Source organism: Kryptolebias marmoratus, linkage group LG24, assembly GCF_001649575.2.
Source record: "Kryptolebias marmoratus isolate JLee-2015 linkage group LG24, ASM164957v2, whole genome shotgun sequence".
NCBI lineage: Eukaryota > Metazoa > Chordata > Actinopteri > Cyprinodontiformes > Rivulidae > Kryptolebias > Kryptolebias marmoratus.
In genome coordinates this window covers 17,330,901-17,345,675 of record NC_051453.1, presented here as the reverse complement: position 1 = coordinate 17,345,675, position 14,775 = coordinate 17,330,901, and the positions used below count along the sequence as shown (strand labels likewise).

At 38.8% G+C, this 14,775-nt stretch overlaps 1 protein-coding gene across 2 annotated transcripts in view; it reads right to left on the bottom strand.

Moving 5' to 3' along the window:
- Positions 1–11,090: 11,090 nt before the first annotated feature.
- LOC108243416 (capping protein, Arp2/3 and myosin-I linker protein 3) overlaps positions 11,091–14,775 on the bottom strand; it is a 45,460-nt gene continuing 41,775 nt past the window's right edge. Inside the window, exons 38-40 of one of the 2 annotated variants that reach the window (XM_017428833.3) lie at positions 12,368–12,439; positions 11,783–11,890; positions 11,091–11,598 (exon numbers count right to left, since the gene is read on the bottom strand). In XM_017428833.3, the coding sequence (XP_017284322.1) occupies positions 11,558–11,598; positions 11,783–11,890; positions 12,368–12,439 (221 nt within the window). In that variant the 3' untranslated portion in view covers positions 11,091–11,557. The remainder of the gene's footprint in view (positions 11,599–11,782; positions 11,891–12,367; positions 12,440–14,775) is intronic. The other variant, XM_017428834.3, reaches the window with a different exon arrangement.

Below are 14,775 nucleotides of genomic sequence, written 5' to 3'. Positions count from 1 at the left end.
GTCTTGAAACGCCTCATAGATCTGTGGTTTCTGTCCCATACGACTGGACTCAGATAACAGTGTTATCAAAAAAGAAATGATGCTGTGAAGCACTCAGTGTGATTCATTTTTTACTCTAGTTTCTTTAAATAGCCTTTATTCCTACCGCTTTGAATAACAGTGCTTATCATTCAGCCTCCTTCCACTAGCTTTTCTAATCTCAGTGTTTTTGTAACAGGCATGTAATCCATCACTTCAACGCCTAAGCTTTAAATTGCCCATTTAAATCTGACTTTGAGACTTTTTGTGTATAGCTACAAGATTAAGCATTTTATACTCTTAAGCTGTTTACTGGCTCGTATCGATTTTCAGGCCAGACCATCTTCCTTGTGATGATGTTGTTTGTGTGTCTGCGTGTGTACGTGTGCACCTAAGTGTGTTTACTTGTGTTGTCCACACGTGGGGTCTCATTGTGTGTGGACTTATTAGGCTAGTCATGGGATTAGCGCTGATTCCTCCCCAGAAACTAGTGTCAGATTAACAGATACCCATGCCTACATAAACCGTCTGTATTATACACATAAGCTGTCAGTGCTCCTGATATTACCTCACCCACCCCAGCTTCTACATGTCCATCCCCACCTCAGATCAATGAGCAGTCTTATCGTGATTATGTCTTTCATTTCCCTTCATGAACTGCTTGTAAACTTGGACACTTTGTGTTGAAATCACGTTTTGATAGAAATTCAACAGGAATAGAAAAAAAATTGAAAAATGAGGTTGTCAATATTGTCATTGGACATACATGATGCTTGAAATGGTATAAATAGGAAACACACACACACACACACACACACACACACATATATATATATATATATATATATTGCAGTAGATTATTCAGAATAAGCAGTTCTTCACTGTTGTTTCTGTGCAAAAGAAGTGTTGCTTGATGGCTCTAAATCTTAGCAGACAGCTTAAAGTTCCCAACAGTGGAGTCTCATGTCAACACTAATCCTACGAAGAAAAACAAAAAACAAAAAAAACAAGAAAGATAAGAAATCTGGGGTTGGCAACAGACTTGGTTGGGGAGGATGAGGAGGAGGAAGAGAGGGATGAACAGATTAAGGTGGTCGATACTTTGGCTGCTCTCCCAGACTGAGAGATGACACTAAATCTGTTAATTCATTCCCCCTTATCCCAAACACCCCCATTACCCTCATGGCTGCTCGACACCCCCCCGTAAGCACCTTCTTCATCCTCTTGCAGGATTACAATATTTATACTGTCATTCTTAATGTCACACGAATAAGTTGATAATCTGTCAAATTTATTGACGCCAGAGGTTCAACAGGATGGCTCCTGCTGCACTTTCAGATGAATTTTTATAGCTGGGAGGAAAAAAAAGCAAAACTAAAATCTGGCTATTCTCAACTTTAGGCCTTGTCCACATAGAAACAATGTGCTGTTGTTGTTGTTGTTTCAAGAAATTTCTAGAAATACCTTCATTCACACCAAGAACAGCTCAAAACCCTCAAGTAGCTCTGCCAGGTCTGTAACACTGCCACAAAAATACACCAAAAACAGGAAACAAGGTGTGGAGCATGCTCCTAAAGCTTATTCAGGGTACAAACTGTGCACTCCAAACCTAAAAGCTTGAGTTTTGGCTGCCATGAAAGAGTGGCATTTCAGGATTTCTTCACTTAGACCAGTTTTATTCTTGGTGTAGTTATTTATTTCGTTTGATTCATCCTACTTTTCTCATTCCTATATGTACAGTATTTCCTTTACCATCTGCTCAGAAATGTGTGGTTTGCGTTAATACTACAAATTTGGAGCAATTAAGGAAAGTACTAAAAAATATCTGATCAGGAACTTTGGAATTTTAGGTTTTTCTTTGTGCAATACAGTGATTCGGGTACATCTTTGAGATGTTTCCCTTTGTTTCTTTGGTTGATTGAAAACTAGTAATGCAAACAATATTTAACTTACATGTCTTAAATTGTAGGCAATTTAATAAAACATTTATTTTTTTATTTTTCACTAAAAAATGACTTTTTCAATTTCAGCCCACTCAATGTTTGGGAATATTTAAATGCTTTTGGTTCAGCTAGATGTAATTTCCAGCTGTTACATACAAACAAACTGATCAGTTTAAAATAATTTTGTCATACAGCTGAACTCCCAAGCCCTCATCACCTGATATAGTTGGAATTTGTACATTTATTAAATTTTCATTTGAATCCCGTCATCTTAGAGCGAAAAGTTTCAAAGCCATTTTTGGAAGGATTCAGTGTCACATCCGATGCCAACATCCTTCATCTCCCGAGTCTCTCGGGGAATCCATGAATTCGGTGGCATTTCATGAACCTTAAAAAGCCTGTCTTCCAGGAAATGATAAAAGGCTGCCTCATAGCTTTTCACTTGTTTGGGTAGTAATGAAGACGCGGTCATATTTCATAGCTGATGCTCCTCAAGAAGTAGCCTTGCTAATGGATTTTATGGGTTTTTGAAGTGCCACATAATGCAACAATATCCTTCACCTTGAATTCTAAGCTAAACTCATTTTCACTTATTTGCCTGTTGAAAATCATATGAACATTTCTCCTCTATGCTTCTCATTAATCACTGATTGCTGCAAACAGATGAAAAAAAGGATAGCTTTCTTCAAAACTACATAATCTCTGTCTGAACGAAGCTCAGCTTTCTGATCTTCATGCCTCTCACTATATTTTTGTGTGAGAATCTTCAAGAATATATTGAAACATAAAGTCACCAAAACCAAGTAGTTGAATTTCAATAAAACATGAGAAAAAAATAATTAAAACACAGGAATAATACCTAACAACACATCTGGTTTACAGCCAACCAAAACAGGTGTTAGCTGATTACATGATCGTCCGCTTTTCATGGCGGGAGGTGATTTAAAAGAAGTATGAAAACACTGGAGCTGCCAAGCAAGATTTGAGACATGAAGTGTAAACAGATTTATTGGAAAATATTAACTACTGTGCTGAAAAAGAAACACTTTGCAAAAGTTTAATGAGCAAATACTTTGTTAAACTTGTTATTTTCATGTATAAAACACTGTTTTATTATTATCATTTGCCATGTTTTGTGTTTTCTAATTAGAAAACCTGTTGGTTTAATACAAAATCACTATTGATTTAACATTTGATGCAGTTTCAAATGATTTTTGACCTAAATTTGAATGAAATATCTCCTCTTAATATGATTTGTTAGTCCATATTTGATTGTCGCAAGGACACTGGTGATTTCTGGAACTGTAGTCACAGAGACTGAATCTTTACTTGCTTTGATCAGATCATTCTCACCAGACAAACATCAGAGTCACACCTCTGAACAGGTCAGGCCGGAGCACTTTTTATCCACAGCGCAGCGATTTCTTTACAGAGGTCAGATTGTTTAATTCTTTCTTCTAATCATTGATGTAGCATAAATAAGTCAGGGTTTGGCACAAAGATTTATTTAAGCCTCAATAGACGGTGTTTGGGATGTTTCTGTTTAACTTACAAGAAGTAGAAGTGAAGCTGAAACCGAGTTGTTAAAGCTGAAAGAAGCTGAACATTAGCTAACAGCTAAAAGGAGCAAAATGCTAGCTACAAACGAAAAGTAGCAAAAGGGTAGCGAAAAAATAAAGTTGTGAAAAGTTAGCTAAACTAGCCGAAAGAGAGTAGCTGAAAGTTAGTTGTTTAAATGTAGCTTAAAAAAAACTGAGAATTGCCTTTATAACCTCTTTGTTTTCTTTAATTTACAGCTTTTTTATCACCTAATATGATGCCTTTTCTCAATTAGTAAAATATCTCATGAACCACTGGATGAATTTGAATAAAACCTTCAGAAAGTACATAAAGCTACAACGCTTATCTTTTGTAGTCAGCCCAATTCAAGATGGCTGCCACAACTAATTGACCTTAGTCAACGCATGAATGGCTAGACCTCAGTGAATTTTGCAGCTATCGAGTTAAAATGTACAAAGTTAAAGTTTCAGTTCTGGTAGTGGCTGAAAGATAGCTTTAAAACTGAGTGCTAACCGATCACTCAAACCTGGTCAAAGGTTTTATTCTAAAACTTGCTTTGTTTCAAAATAACTTACCACTTTACCACTTGGGTCGTTTAGTTTACAGCCATGTCACGAAGAAGCCTTCGACTGATATCGATGGGGTACTACAACTCCAACGGAGAACCAACTGTTTCATACAAAGAGACTCACGTCAAGTAAGGCGAAACAAATCTGTCTGTGATCATCTCAGTCACCTGCTGGACCACATACCTATTTAACACATTTATTTTTGTCCCACTTAGGCTCTTTGGGAGACGCAAAAGTTGTACGAGATACAAGATCAACGAAGAACCACCTGAGTTCCCCTCAGGAAATGACCACAGCAGTGAAAATCCAATGAGGTTCAAGTTAAAGACGGTTTGGTGGTCCATCCTTGTCCTCTCCCTGTTTTTTGGTAAGTCCCATCATCTGTAGGTTCTACAGAATGTCAGTCTTATGAATGCAGTGACATTAATCCTGCCATCTTCTGCTCATCCTACAGGATATACATACCTGCTTTCTATTACGACCTCCGAACCTTTTCACTCTACAGCAGACACAGTACGATTTTTGCTTCTTGCACACACAGCCACCTGCAGTCTAAACTAACCTTGCGTTCATCTACAGGTCGTAATCTCAAGATGTGAAGACAAGGAGTCGCTCCTAAGGCAGTTGCTATGGACAAAGAACATAATGAACCACATTTTGTCGCCTGGGTAAGCAATTCAAATCATAAACCAGCACTGAAACTATTAAGTTCTCAGTTTGGAGATTCCTCACTCACATTCTTTTTGTGTGAGTGTGTGTTCATATGCAGGAGCGAGGATTTTACAAGAAGAGATTGTGTTACTTTTTGAAAATGTTTGTTGCAACAACCACAGCCCTGCTCAAACATTGTTATCCAGGTATGAACTATGGCTGCACTGTGAGGACGACGGGCCTCATTTCTCTCTTGACGCACCACCTGAACTTTGCTTTTGACTCTTTTTTTAAAAAAAAATTTTTTTCCTCTTCAGGGAAATTCACAGATGCGCCCAGTAAAATGCTGGCCCTTTGCAGGTTCAGGGGGACATTTATCCATCTCTCTGTCCCACAAAACCATCATCAGTCACGTATCCAAAATGACATCTTCAGCGGCTCAGATGTCCACAATCCCAGGGAGTTTTCCGTCTATGTAAGACAAAACCTTCTGATAGTTAAACCTTTTTTTTCTACGCAACACTATTTGTACCTTTTAAACATTAAAAAAGCCCATATATTCAGCTGAATACGTATCTGCTTGTGCCTTGTAGAGAAAGAAGAATTTGAAAGACAAGGGGACTCTTCTGGGAACTTTTCTGTACGATATTGCCGACGACTAGCTACAAACCTACAAGCTACCTGTAAATATGATAACCAACACATTTTTTCAGTTCCTTCAGCCTAATTTAAAGGGGTATTTCAAAATGGTGCTTTGCGTGAAAGTTATGAATAATCAATATCTTATCTGTTGTAGACAGCTCTGTGAACAGCCTCGGTTTGGAGAAACAGTTTAATTTTAACAAGATGGTCAAGCTAATGGCCCAGATCAAACACAGAGACTTCATAGCTGTGAAATTTGTTTTTGGCTGCGTTCAGACTAGTCCTTAGTTCATCAGTTCTGTCAGACGGACATACTGAGATTGTTCATATAGCTATCCACAACTGCTAAGATATTTATTCTTCACAACCTTCCCACAGGACCTGAATTCAAAATGGCTGGAATATCCCTTTAGACACATCTATTGTAAATTTATCTTTTTTCTAACCTCCATTTGTCTGTCATCCAACTAACACGCCTTATGTTTCTATCTGTCTCGGCCTTCAGAACCACAGAAAAGACGCTTTCCACTTTGTCACGCTACAGGTCAACAGCAACCGGGGGACATCCTGATTACACCTGTCTCTACGGTTTTTGAGTCCACGGAAAGAGCAGAGAGAAGGGCGGTGGAGGTGGGTGGTATGGTGAGGTAAGCACAAGTTTGGCAGGTGAATCTGACAGAAAACAGTAAAAGAATTAAATTATAGACGTGGAGCTTGTGCGTGAAAACATCTACAGATGTAATCACTTTAGTTGAAAAAATTCTGTGGGAGGGGACGTTGGGATGGCCACCAGGGAGAGACGAGTGCAAGTTGGAGGTGGGTGGGGGGTTATGGAGTTGCTTAAAGCTTCATATTTCCTCCCTGGCGAGCCTCCTCTCTGCCTGGTGTATAAACATACAGTACCAGATAAGACCCTCAGCGCACTGACATCTCTGTTTTGGGAGTAGACACGTTTTCACCTATGATTTGTACTGCATGTAAGACGGGCTGCACGGTGGCACACTTGGTTAGCACTGTTGCCTTGCAGCAAGAAGGCCCTGTTGGATTCCCGGCTGAGGCCTTTCTGCGTGGAGTTTGCATGTTCTCCCCTTGCATGCGTGGGTTTACTCCGGGTACTCCGGTTTCCTCCCACCAACCAAAAACGTGCAGCTCAGGCTAATCGGTGACTCTAAATTGGTCCTAGTTGCTAAAAACCAGATGGCTTGATGTTGACAAAACATTTGCCAATATTTCCTTCATCTGCAAGTTCCACAAGTCTGAGATATTTCCATTCAGATTCACCTTCATTTTTAACATCATTGATTGTCATCATCTTCTCATCTTCTTGTGTACAGTTTGCATACTCTCATCATGCATGGGTTTTCGCGGGGTGCTCCGGTTTCCTCCCACAAAAAAAGTTAAACGTAAATTAGAATTGTATGCTAGCATTGAATATGTTTATTTAACATTAAACTTCCCTGCGTCGTCTATCTGTTATTTCTGCATGGGTTTTCTCCAAGTCCTTTGGTTTCCTCCCACACCAAATGTAAAACAGTAAAAAAAAAAAAAAAAAAAAAAAAAAAAAAAAAAAAAAAGAAAACTGTAATTTGGTGTACAAAAAAACCCATTTCCTTGATGTTAAACCATTTATGACAGTGCATAAAAATGTGTTTAGCATGATTGTGCTAGTTGTGTATGGAAAAAGCAGGATAAACAAAATTCATATAAGGTTGGTGGACAGTTTTGCACCCTTAAGTACATTTGTGCACCTCAGGATAGTGTCTTGAGCTGCCACTGTTTGGGACAATTTTGAAACACAAAATTGCAAGAAACTGTGTCAGTTTTCTCTTGGAAGCAGACTGAACATACATATATTAAAATAAAAAAAAATACATAAAAAAAACTTGAATTCATATTGACCAAAACAATACAGTTGTAGAATCACAGAAACAAAACCGGGAAGGGTTCGAGACGCCTTTTGTCTCGCGAATCTTTTGAATGTGAATTCCAGCGACGCGAGCGCAAAGTCTGGCAACTTATGCAAACAAATTTGAAGACCTCCTGCAAACATTTCATCCTGTGGAAACTCCTTTACAAAAGTGGTCCGCAATTTGTCACCAGTTCGCAGCCAAGGGAGATTCTCGTTTCAGGGTGCTGCCCCCTTCTGGGTTACAGCTGGGATGACAAAGGCAGTGTACTACAAACTACAGTTCTTATAAATTCATGTTACAAATATGATCCAGGAAAATATATTTTAAAGTAAAATCACAGACTTATCTCTCATCTCATCGCTATGTGCAAATATGCTATCTTCTAACTGTGATTACATGGTATATCTGGTGGTGATACTGTTTGAAGTATTACTTTTAACAAACAGGCATCTGGGCCAAAAGGTGACTTAAAAGGCTGGGGTGGCTGTCGCCTATTAGGGAAACGGTTCCCATGACAACCTTGCACAGCAGCTCACTTGTGACCTTTTGTAGACACGGTCATTATTGCATTAAATAACCCTGTGTCTTATCATGGGCCGTTTTTCATAAGTCATTTGCTGCGTAGCTACAGCTCTGACTGCACGGAGGCCCACGTTAACCTCGTTGTAGTAAATTAGGTACATGCTGCATAGCATATGCAGAGGCCACTTTGTAGAAGTTATTTAAATCGCTTCCAGAGGCTAGATCATTAACTCAGAGGAAAGTGCAGAACATTTGAATGAAGAAGTGGCAATGGGGATGGGGGGGTGTTGTGAGCACAATTATCCCCGTTTCTCAGGACTGCCTGCATCCCCCCTTTTTTTTATGTTCATGCTTCTTTTCCTCGTCTACCCACACGTTCTTTTTCCTTGCGCCGCTCTTCCCTCGGCCTTTATGCGATCATGTTGCTTGGTAACAAGCAGGAGAATGATGAGAAAGAGTAGGATGTGTTTCAGATGCCTCCTGCGTGCGATGTGATGTGTCCTCACACCAGCTGCAAAGAACACAGGGCGATTTGGCCTCGATAACAGCAACATGACGCTTGCTGTGCGTGTGTGTCACTTCAGAGTTCAGGTGTGAGGACGCAGAAAAATCTGGGCACAACTTGAACTTCGATCCTTTCTGTGTTTTGGGTTGTTAGGAACTGGAAGGTTGTGGTTTTGACAACAAATAGTGATTTGGAAATGTGAAAATAACCAACTAAATTAAATTGATTGTGATTTTTTTTGGTCTCCAATAGGCACCTTTTCTTAAACGCTTTCTTCATAGATCATGAATATTAGGATACATGAATTCTAAGGAGTAATGTGAGGACTGAACATCACATTTGAGCTAGTTCAGGCCAAACCTTTGTTGTAAATCACGGTGCTGTTATGAAGTCATTGTTGCCCAGGCTGCCAATTCACCTAACCTGCCCTTAAACCAAAGTTTGAGATGTTAAATTGCTTCAGGAGAGAGTTGCTCATAGTCAGGCAGAGCAGAGTGCCTGAGCTCAGAGAGGATGTGGGACTGGAAGGGAAATCTTTGTTTAGGTGCGACTTGGCGATAAACTAGATCAGTTTGAGTGACTGTAGGCTCAGTGTTGCCAAGCAGCCTAATGATCCTAATGGATTTATGGTAGAAAATATTGTTAAATTGCTGAAAAACATATTTGCACATAGCCGTATTTACTTCATAGCTCATACTGAGTGCACACTTAAGTACAGATTTCAGAAACACAGCTGTTGGTCTCAGTTTTCAGAAATACCAATTTAGCATTTCCCCTGTGTCCGTTTGCTCATTAAAAATCAGCGAGGAAAGAAAATAGCCAGTTTTATCTCAGTTTCAGAAAACAAAAACATTTCCTGGCTGCCTTCTAACTTGCGTCTGACTCATAATAGCATCTTTAGAAAAGAAGGTCACGGCGCCGTTGCTAATGACAACCTGTGAGATTGCCTCGGTTTGTGCGTTTCTGTGATTGCTTCATCCGTTGGGATCAGTCGCCCCCTGCTGTTTCACATTCTTTTACTCGGGACCAACTGCATGACGTTGCCATGCCAACCACAAAGGGCATTTCTGGAGTTGAGCAGTAAATTTAGCATCCACCTGTGATTGTGGAAATCAAATGAGGCAGTTGGGTGCTCGTTAAAGCATAGCGTATAACCCAGAGGTTGTTTGATCACGTCAGGGAGTTCTCTTGTCATGAGTTCAGATAGTTCCACTAATTACCAGCAATTACAGCTATTCTGTTATTAATTAACTGGTTTCCCGCAATAACAAGTTGGTCTCCACTTGGGGGCAGCATAAAGTAGCTGAATGCAAAGTTTTTTTTTGTCATAAGATAGACTTGCAAGACAAGATTTTTCTTGTTTCAGACTGGTTTCTGTTAGTCAGATTGTTGCAAATCAGCGCTGGTTTAGTTGTTCACTAATCTAATGTTCCACTACAGTAGGTTCACAGACCGGCTGATGTTTTCTTGGCTTCGGTTTTAGTCTGAGCTTGTTTTTAAAAGTTACCTGCGGGGACCTTTTGTACCAAAATAACAATTCGAGGCGACAGCCGTTGCTGAAAGACCCAGGTTTACTTTATGTAAATGACAGTGAATTTCTGATTTATTCATTTTTGAAGTACCATCACCATCATGCCACTCATATTCGCTGTTTTGTTTAATAATGCCTTGACTGTTTGGTGAATAAAAATTGTGAAAACATAACGATTGCCTTATTCACAGGTTGACACTTCTTGAGTTCTTACAAATCTATCCACAATGTTTAGATTGGTTTCACTGCAAACTGAGCAAAGAATTTGCACAATAAAAACTAGAATTAGCACATTTTTGTCTAAAGAAACACTTTCTTGTGAAGCAATAAATAGGTTGCAGGAAATAAAGCTAAAAAATGTTGATATTTGATGTAAACTGGAGTCATGTCATGAGTCGTGCTGCTATAGGTCTCAACTGAGCACCTTGTATTTGTTTTAGGGTCCTTTCACGTGGCCACAGCGGAGCTCTTTTTTTCTTTTATTTGGGTTCTACTTGCTTGCCAGATCCTCTTCCTATGTGAAGAGCCCCTCCTTTATGGAAAAGGCTCTGGGTTTTACCCCAGCGACAGGGCTAGAATCCAGAATCCCTTCTCATGCGAAGGAGTGCCCTTCCAATGTGAAAATCCTTAAACTTTTGATGTCAATGTATACCATGCCTGTCACTAACTCCGTTTTCTTCAGCAGATATTTGTAGCTTTTGTGTCCGAGTCTCTTTCCTGTCCTCTCAAACCCCAGCCGGTCGAGGCAGATGGCCGCCCATTCTGAGCCTGGTTCTGCTGGAGGTTTCTTTCTGTTAAAAGGGAGTTTTTTTCTCCCCACTGTCGCCCAGTGCTCGCTCAGGATGAGGATTGCATGAAACTGAAGATTCGAGGCAATCGAACTGAAAAGTCGATGCTGTCGACTTTTAAAAATTCACTGCAATCTGCTGGTTTCCTTTGCCAAGTTTTACTAATTGGCATTTTGAATTATACTGAATCTAAACGGTGCAATATAAATACACTAACTTAAATTGAACTGAAGGTGTATGTTGTCCTTCATAAAATCTCAGAGCTTTTGAGACATTGTCAGATTATGTTGCTACTGTGACCTTTTTTGTTCAGCTATCTAAACAACAACACAGTAAAAATGCATCCAAATGAAATTACAGTTTTTATTTGTTTTATAATTCATACACTGACGGCGCTCATACATAATATTTTTTTCTCTATAAAATATATTACCTTTCCTGAAAGCAAAACTAGATATAAATCATCAGGGTTTTTTTTTTTGTTTGTTTTGTTTTTCAAGAAGAAGCAACTAACTTTCAAGTGTCAATCAAGGCAATCGACTGTATAAGCGATCAAATGCATTGCAAATTTAAGAAAACACATTCTAAAAAAGACACTTTGTCCTCTGCCTAGCTACGCCACAATGCTCGAGCACTCAGCCCACTGTCCGGCGACACACATACAACGATGATCATTTTCTATAATAGCAAATACTGCTTAGAAAAAACGTTGAGCAGGATTTTAGGTGAGGGAGAAACAAAGACGGGAAACTCAGTTGTGGTGGAGACGGAGCAAAGTGAATGTTTTAACAGACAAAAGGTGACTGATGCCTCATGAAGTCCCGGGTTTCCGCTCTGCGCTCTTTGCTTTCCCCGTCGGATGGAAACTCTCCACTGCTGTCATGACGAATCTGGACTAACAGCTGGGATTTTCAGCCATCACAACACCTCGCTGTGTCCAGATGTTGAGTTGAAGCTGTCTGCAAGAAGGAACATAAACAAAAAAGCTGACATTATTACTCAGTTTCTGTTCAGCTGAGTGCATCAATTACAATCTTTTTTTTAATGGTATCAATTCAATGACACTTATTATCAGTCGACTCACACTTTGCAATCTGTCACACACACACAAAAACACACAGATATAAACAAAAAGACATGTACCAGGCACGTCCAGTGACTTATTTCTGTTTTGTGGTAGTCTAGGTTTTTTCACAGGGGGTTTGCGATTTGGGGGCTTCTCAACATTATTAGGGCTTTCTCTTTCAGTGCCTGAGTTCGGTGAAGGATAAAAGACAGTTAGATAAAGACGCTTTACAAACAGATCAACAAAACACATGTTCCCATGGCAAATTTCTCCACAACCCCATTTCCAAAAAGCTTGTCTGACTTTCTGTAATGCAAGAAAAAAAAAAAAAAAAAAAGAGAGAAAACTTCATGTTTTCAAACTGCACTGCATTTAGACCGACAGAGTTTCTGGATTCTTTGAAAATGGGTCAGCTGATCCTATTTTTCAAAAATGACAATAAAAAAAACAAAAAACAAAAAACAAAACCTGTTCAAACATTCGATGTGTTTTTATTTTCTGCTACTTTTATGTGAAAAGCATTGAGCTCAAAGGGTTTTCAAACCTTTGGTTTCTGTTTTTATTGAAAATTTAGATAAAACCTTCCTGGAAATAAGGTTGTTCTGCCTAAACACATTCAGGTACTAACATGTGAGGTTTTTTTTTTTTTGTTTGTTTTTTACCTGCATCACAGGACATTGCTTTTCTGTTCCTCTGTGGTTTCACTGGTGCCTGGGGTCTCAGCCCTTCTTCACCTGATCAACATAGACAAAGCATATATAATAAATAATACCTATGGCAAGCCAGAAAATATATTTGAGCACATTTACAAACAATAGGTGTTGACCAAAATGCTTTACAAGTAAAAAAAAAAAAAAAAAAATCTATGAAAAACTGATGAAAAATTGTGTTTCTCTGTTTAAACTCAAACACCAAATACCAAAGAATACAAATGGGTTTTAAGCAGGTTTGGAAGGTGTCTAGTGTTTTGAAACAAGTTGCAGGGTCTGGTTGATACTAAAATAAAGATTATTATAGTAGTCAAGACTGACTTTTTCAAAATTTGTGAAGCTTTAAGGGCTCCCAGCTGGAGGAAACTAGCTTTCAGCACAGTTAAATAAAAGGATGTCAAATATGACTTCCAATTTTTTTTCTTTCTCCGCAAAGTTTGTTTTGTGAGATTGTAAGCTCCAAAATCATTACTGTTGGACCAGTGAGTGACAGGAGGTCCAATAATGAGCGTTTCAGCTTTCTTTTGTTCAACGAGGTCCAGAAGGTTTGGTGCCAGCAATGAAGGAGTGAAAGTCATCATTTCAAAGGGATTTGTGAACCATCAGCATGGAAGCAGAATGGAATTTCATATTTATTTAATCAAGTTAAGGGTAAAAAAAAAAAAAAAAGAAATATTGACCAAAATGTTGCACAAGTTAAAAAAGAGAAAGAACAAATTCAAACATTTTACAAAGAGATTTTTAAAAAAGGAAAATAACAAAAACTAACATCAAAACATATCTATATATGTTCAAAAAATTAAATGCCAAAGAAAAAAAAAAGAATGTTTAACTAGGTTTTGAAGGTGTCCTCTGTCGGAGGTCCTAATGTGGAAGTGCAGACTGTTCCAAAGTTCAAGTTCAGTCACAGTGAAAGCAAAATCTGCTCCTTGGTACATCTAAAAGCATCTGCTCACCTCAGTGATCTTGATGGAGCGTGAAAAGTTAAATGGCTCGACAGATAAGTAGAGGCTAATCCATTTATAAAGGATGGAACCAAATGAGGGCATATAAAGGAAAACAATAATGGACCAAGAATAGACCCCTGGAGAACGCCACATGTGAACAACACTGTTGATGACATCAAATCCCCAGTCTGACAGAAAAATTTGTTTAATAAAATACAGTTTATTATTACTGCGCCTCGTTTCATTGTTTTCCTTCCTTCTACACGCCTTTACATTTCAAAGTCCCTGCTTACATACGCACAAACATAGAGCTGCCCATTTTAATATAACAACTTCTTACAATATTAGAAATACAGTTATTAGAATAAGAAAGTCCACCATCTTTCAGTTCTAGTGTTTGACATATCAGGCATCAGTTAGCAAGTTCAATGTTAAAGTTCATGACAGTGGGGTTAGAGAAAGGCATTTTTTTCTATAAGAACGTAGAAACACGACTTAGGTTTGCAAACTACAAGACTTCTGGAACGACATCCTTTAGACAGCTGAGACCAAACTGGGTCATGAAAGAGGATAACAAGTCCAAACACATCAGCAAATCTACAAGAGAATGTCTGAAAATAAACCAAAGTGTGGCAAAACTAACCAGAACTGTGAGTGCCAAGCAACAATAACAATGAAGAAGGGGGGCGATGTACACTGTGATGCACGGTTTCTGTCTTATATGTTGAGCTGAAAGTCAGAGTTTTAAGTAGGCTCTTTTAGATCACTGTGTTAACATGTGACTTGTTTCTTCCAGCCAGGAAGAAACGAGCCCATTCACTGACTTTGTTCTTGACATGCCAAAGAGAAAAATCAAACATTTAAATGTTACCATAGCTGCAAAGTTTTAAATAAATGTCAGATTGTCAAATGGGATGAAATTAAAAAGTCTGCCGTCACCTTAAGTCAGTCAGCGTACTACATTTTGGTGTTGATTAAATGATTAAACAGTGGCTATTTAATTGTCAAGTTTAATTACAAACAATGTTTATTCATAGACATATTTTCATCTTTTTAATATAGTTTTAGCATGAGGACTTTAATCCTAAAATCTTCTTAATAGTTTTTTGTAATTATTTCACATGATTTTCAGAAAAAAAAATAGATTAAAATATGCTTGGAAACTTCAACACGCTTGAAGGCACTGGCGGCGCCAGGGGGGCGCTAGGGGGTGCTATAGCTCCCCCTGGAAAAGTCATAGCACCCCCGTAGCACCCCCAAGTAAAGGCATAACCGGGGTATGTGTGGGACATGTCCCCCACTTCCCTTATGTATGCCCTATATCCCCCGCACTTTTTCCAGCCGTTGCAATTGTTTAATTCGTTGTTAACATGTGGGGATGTGTTTTTCCGAGCCGTCTTTAAACGCACCATG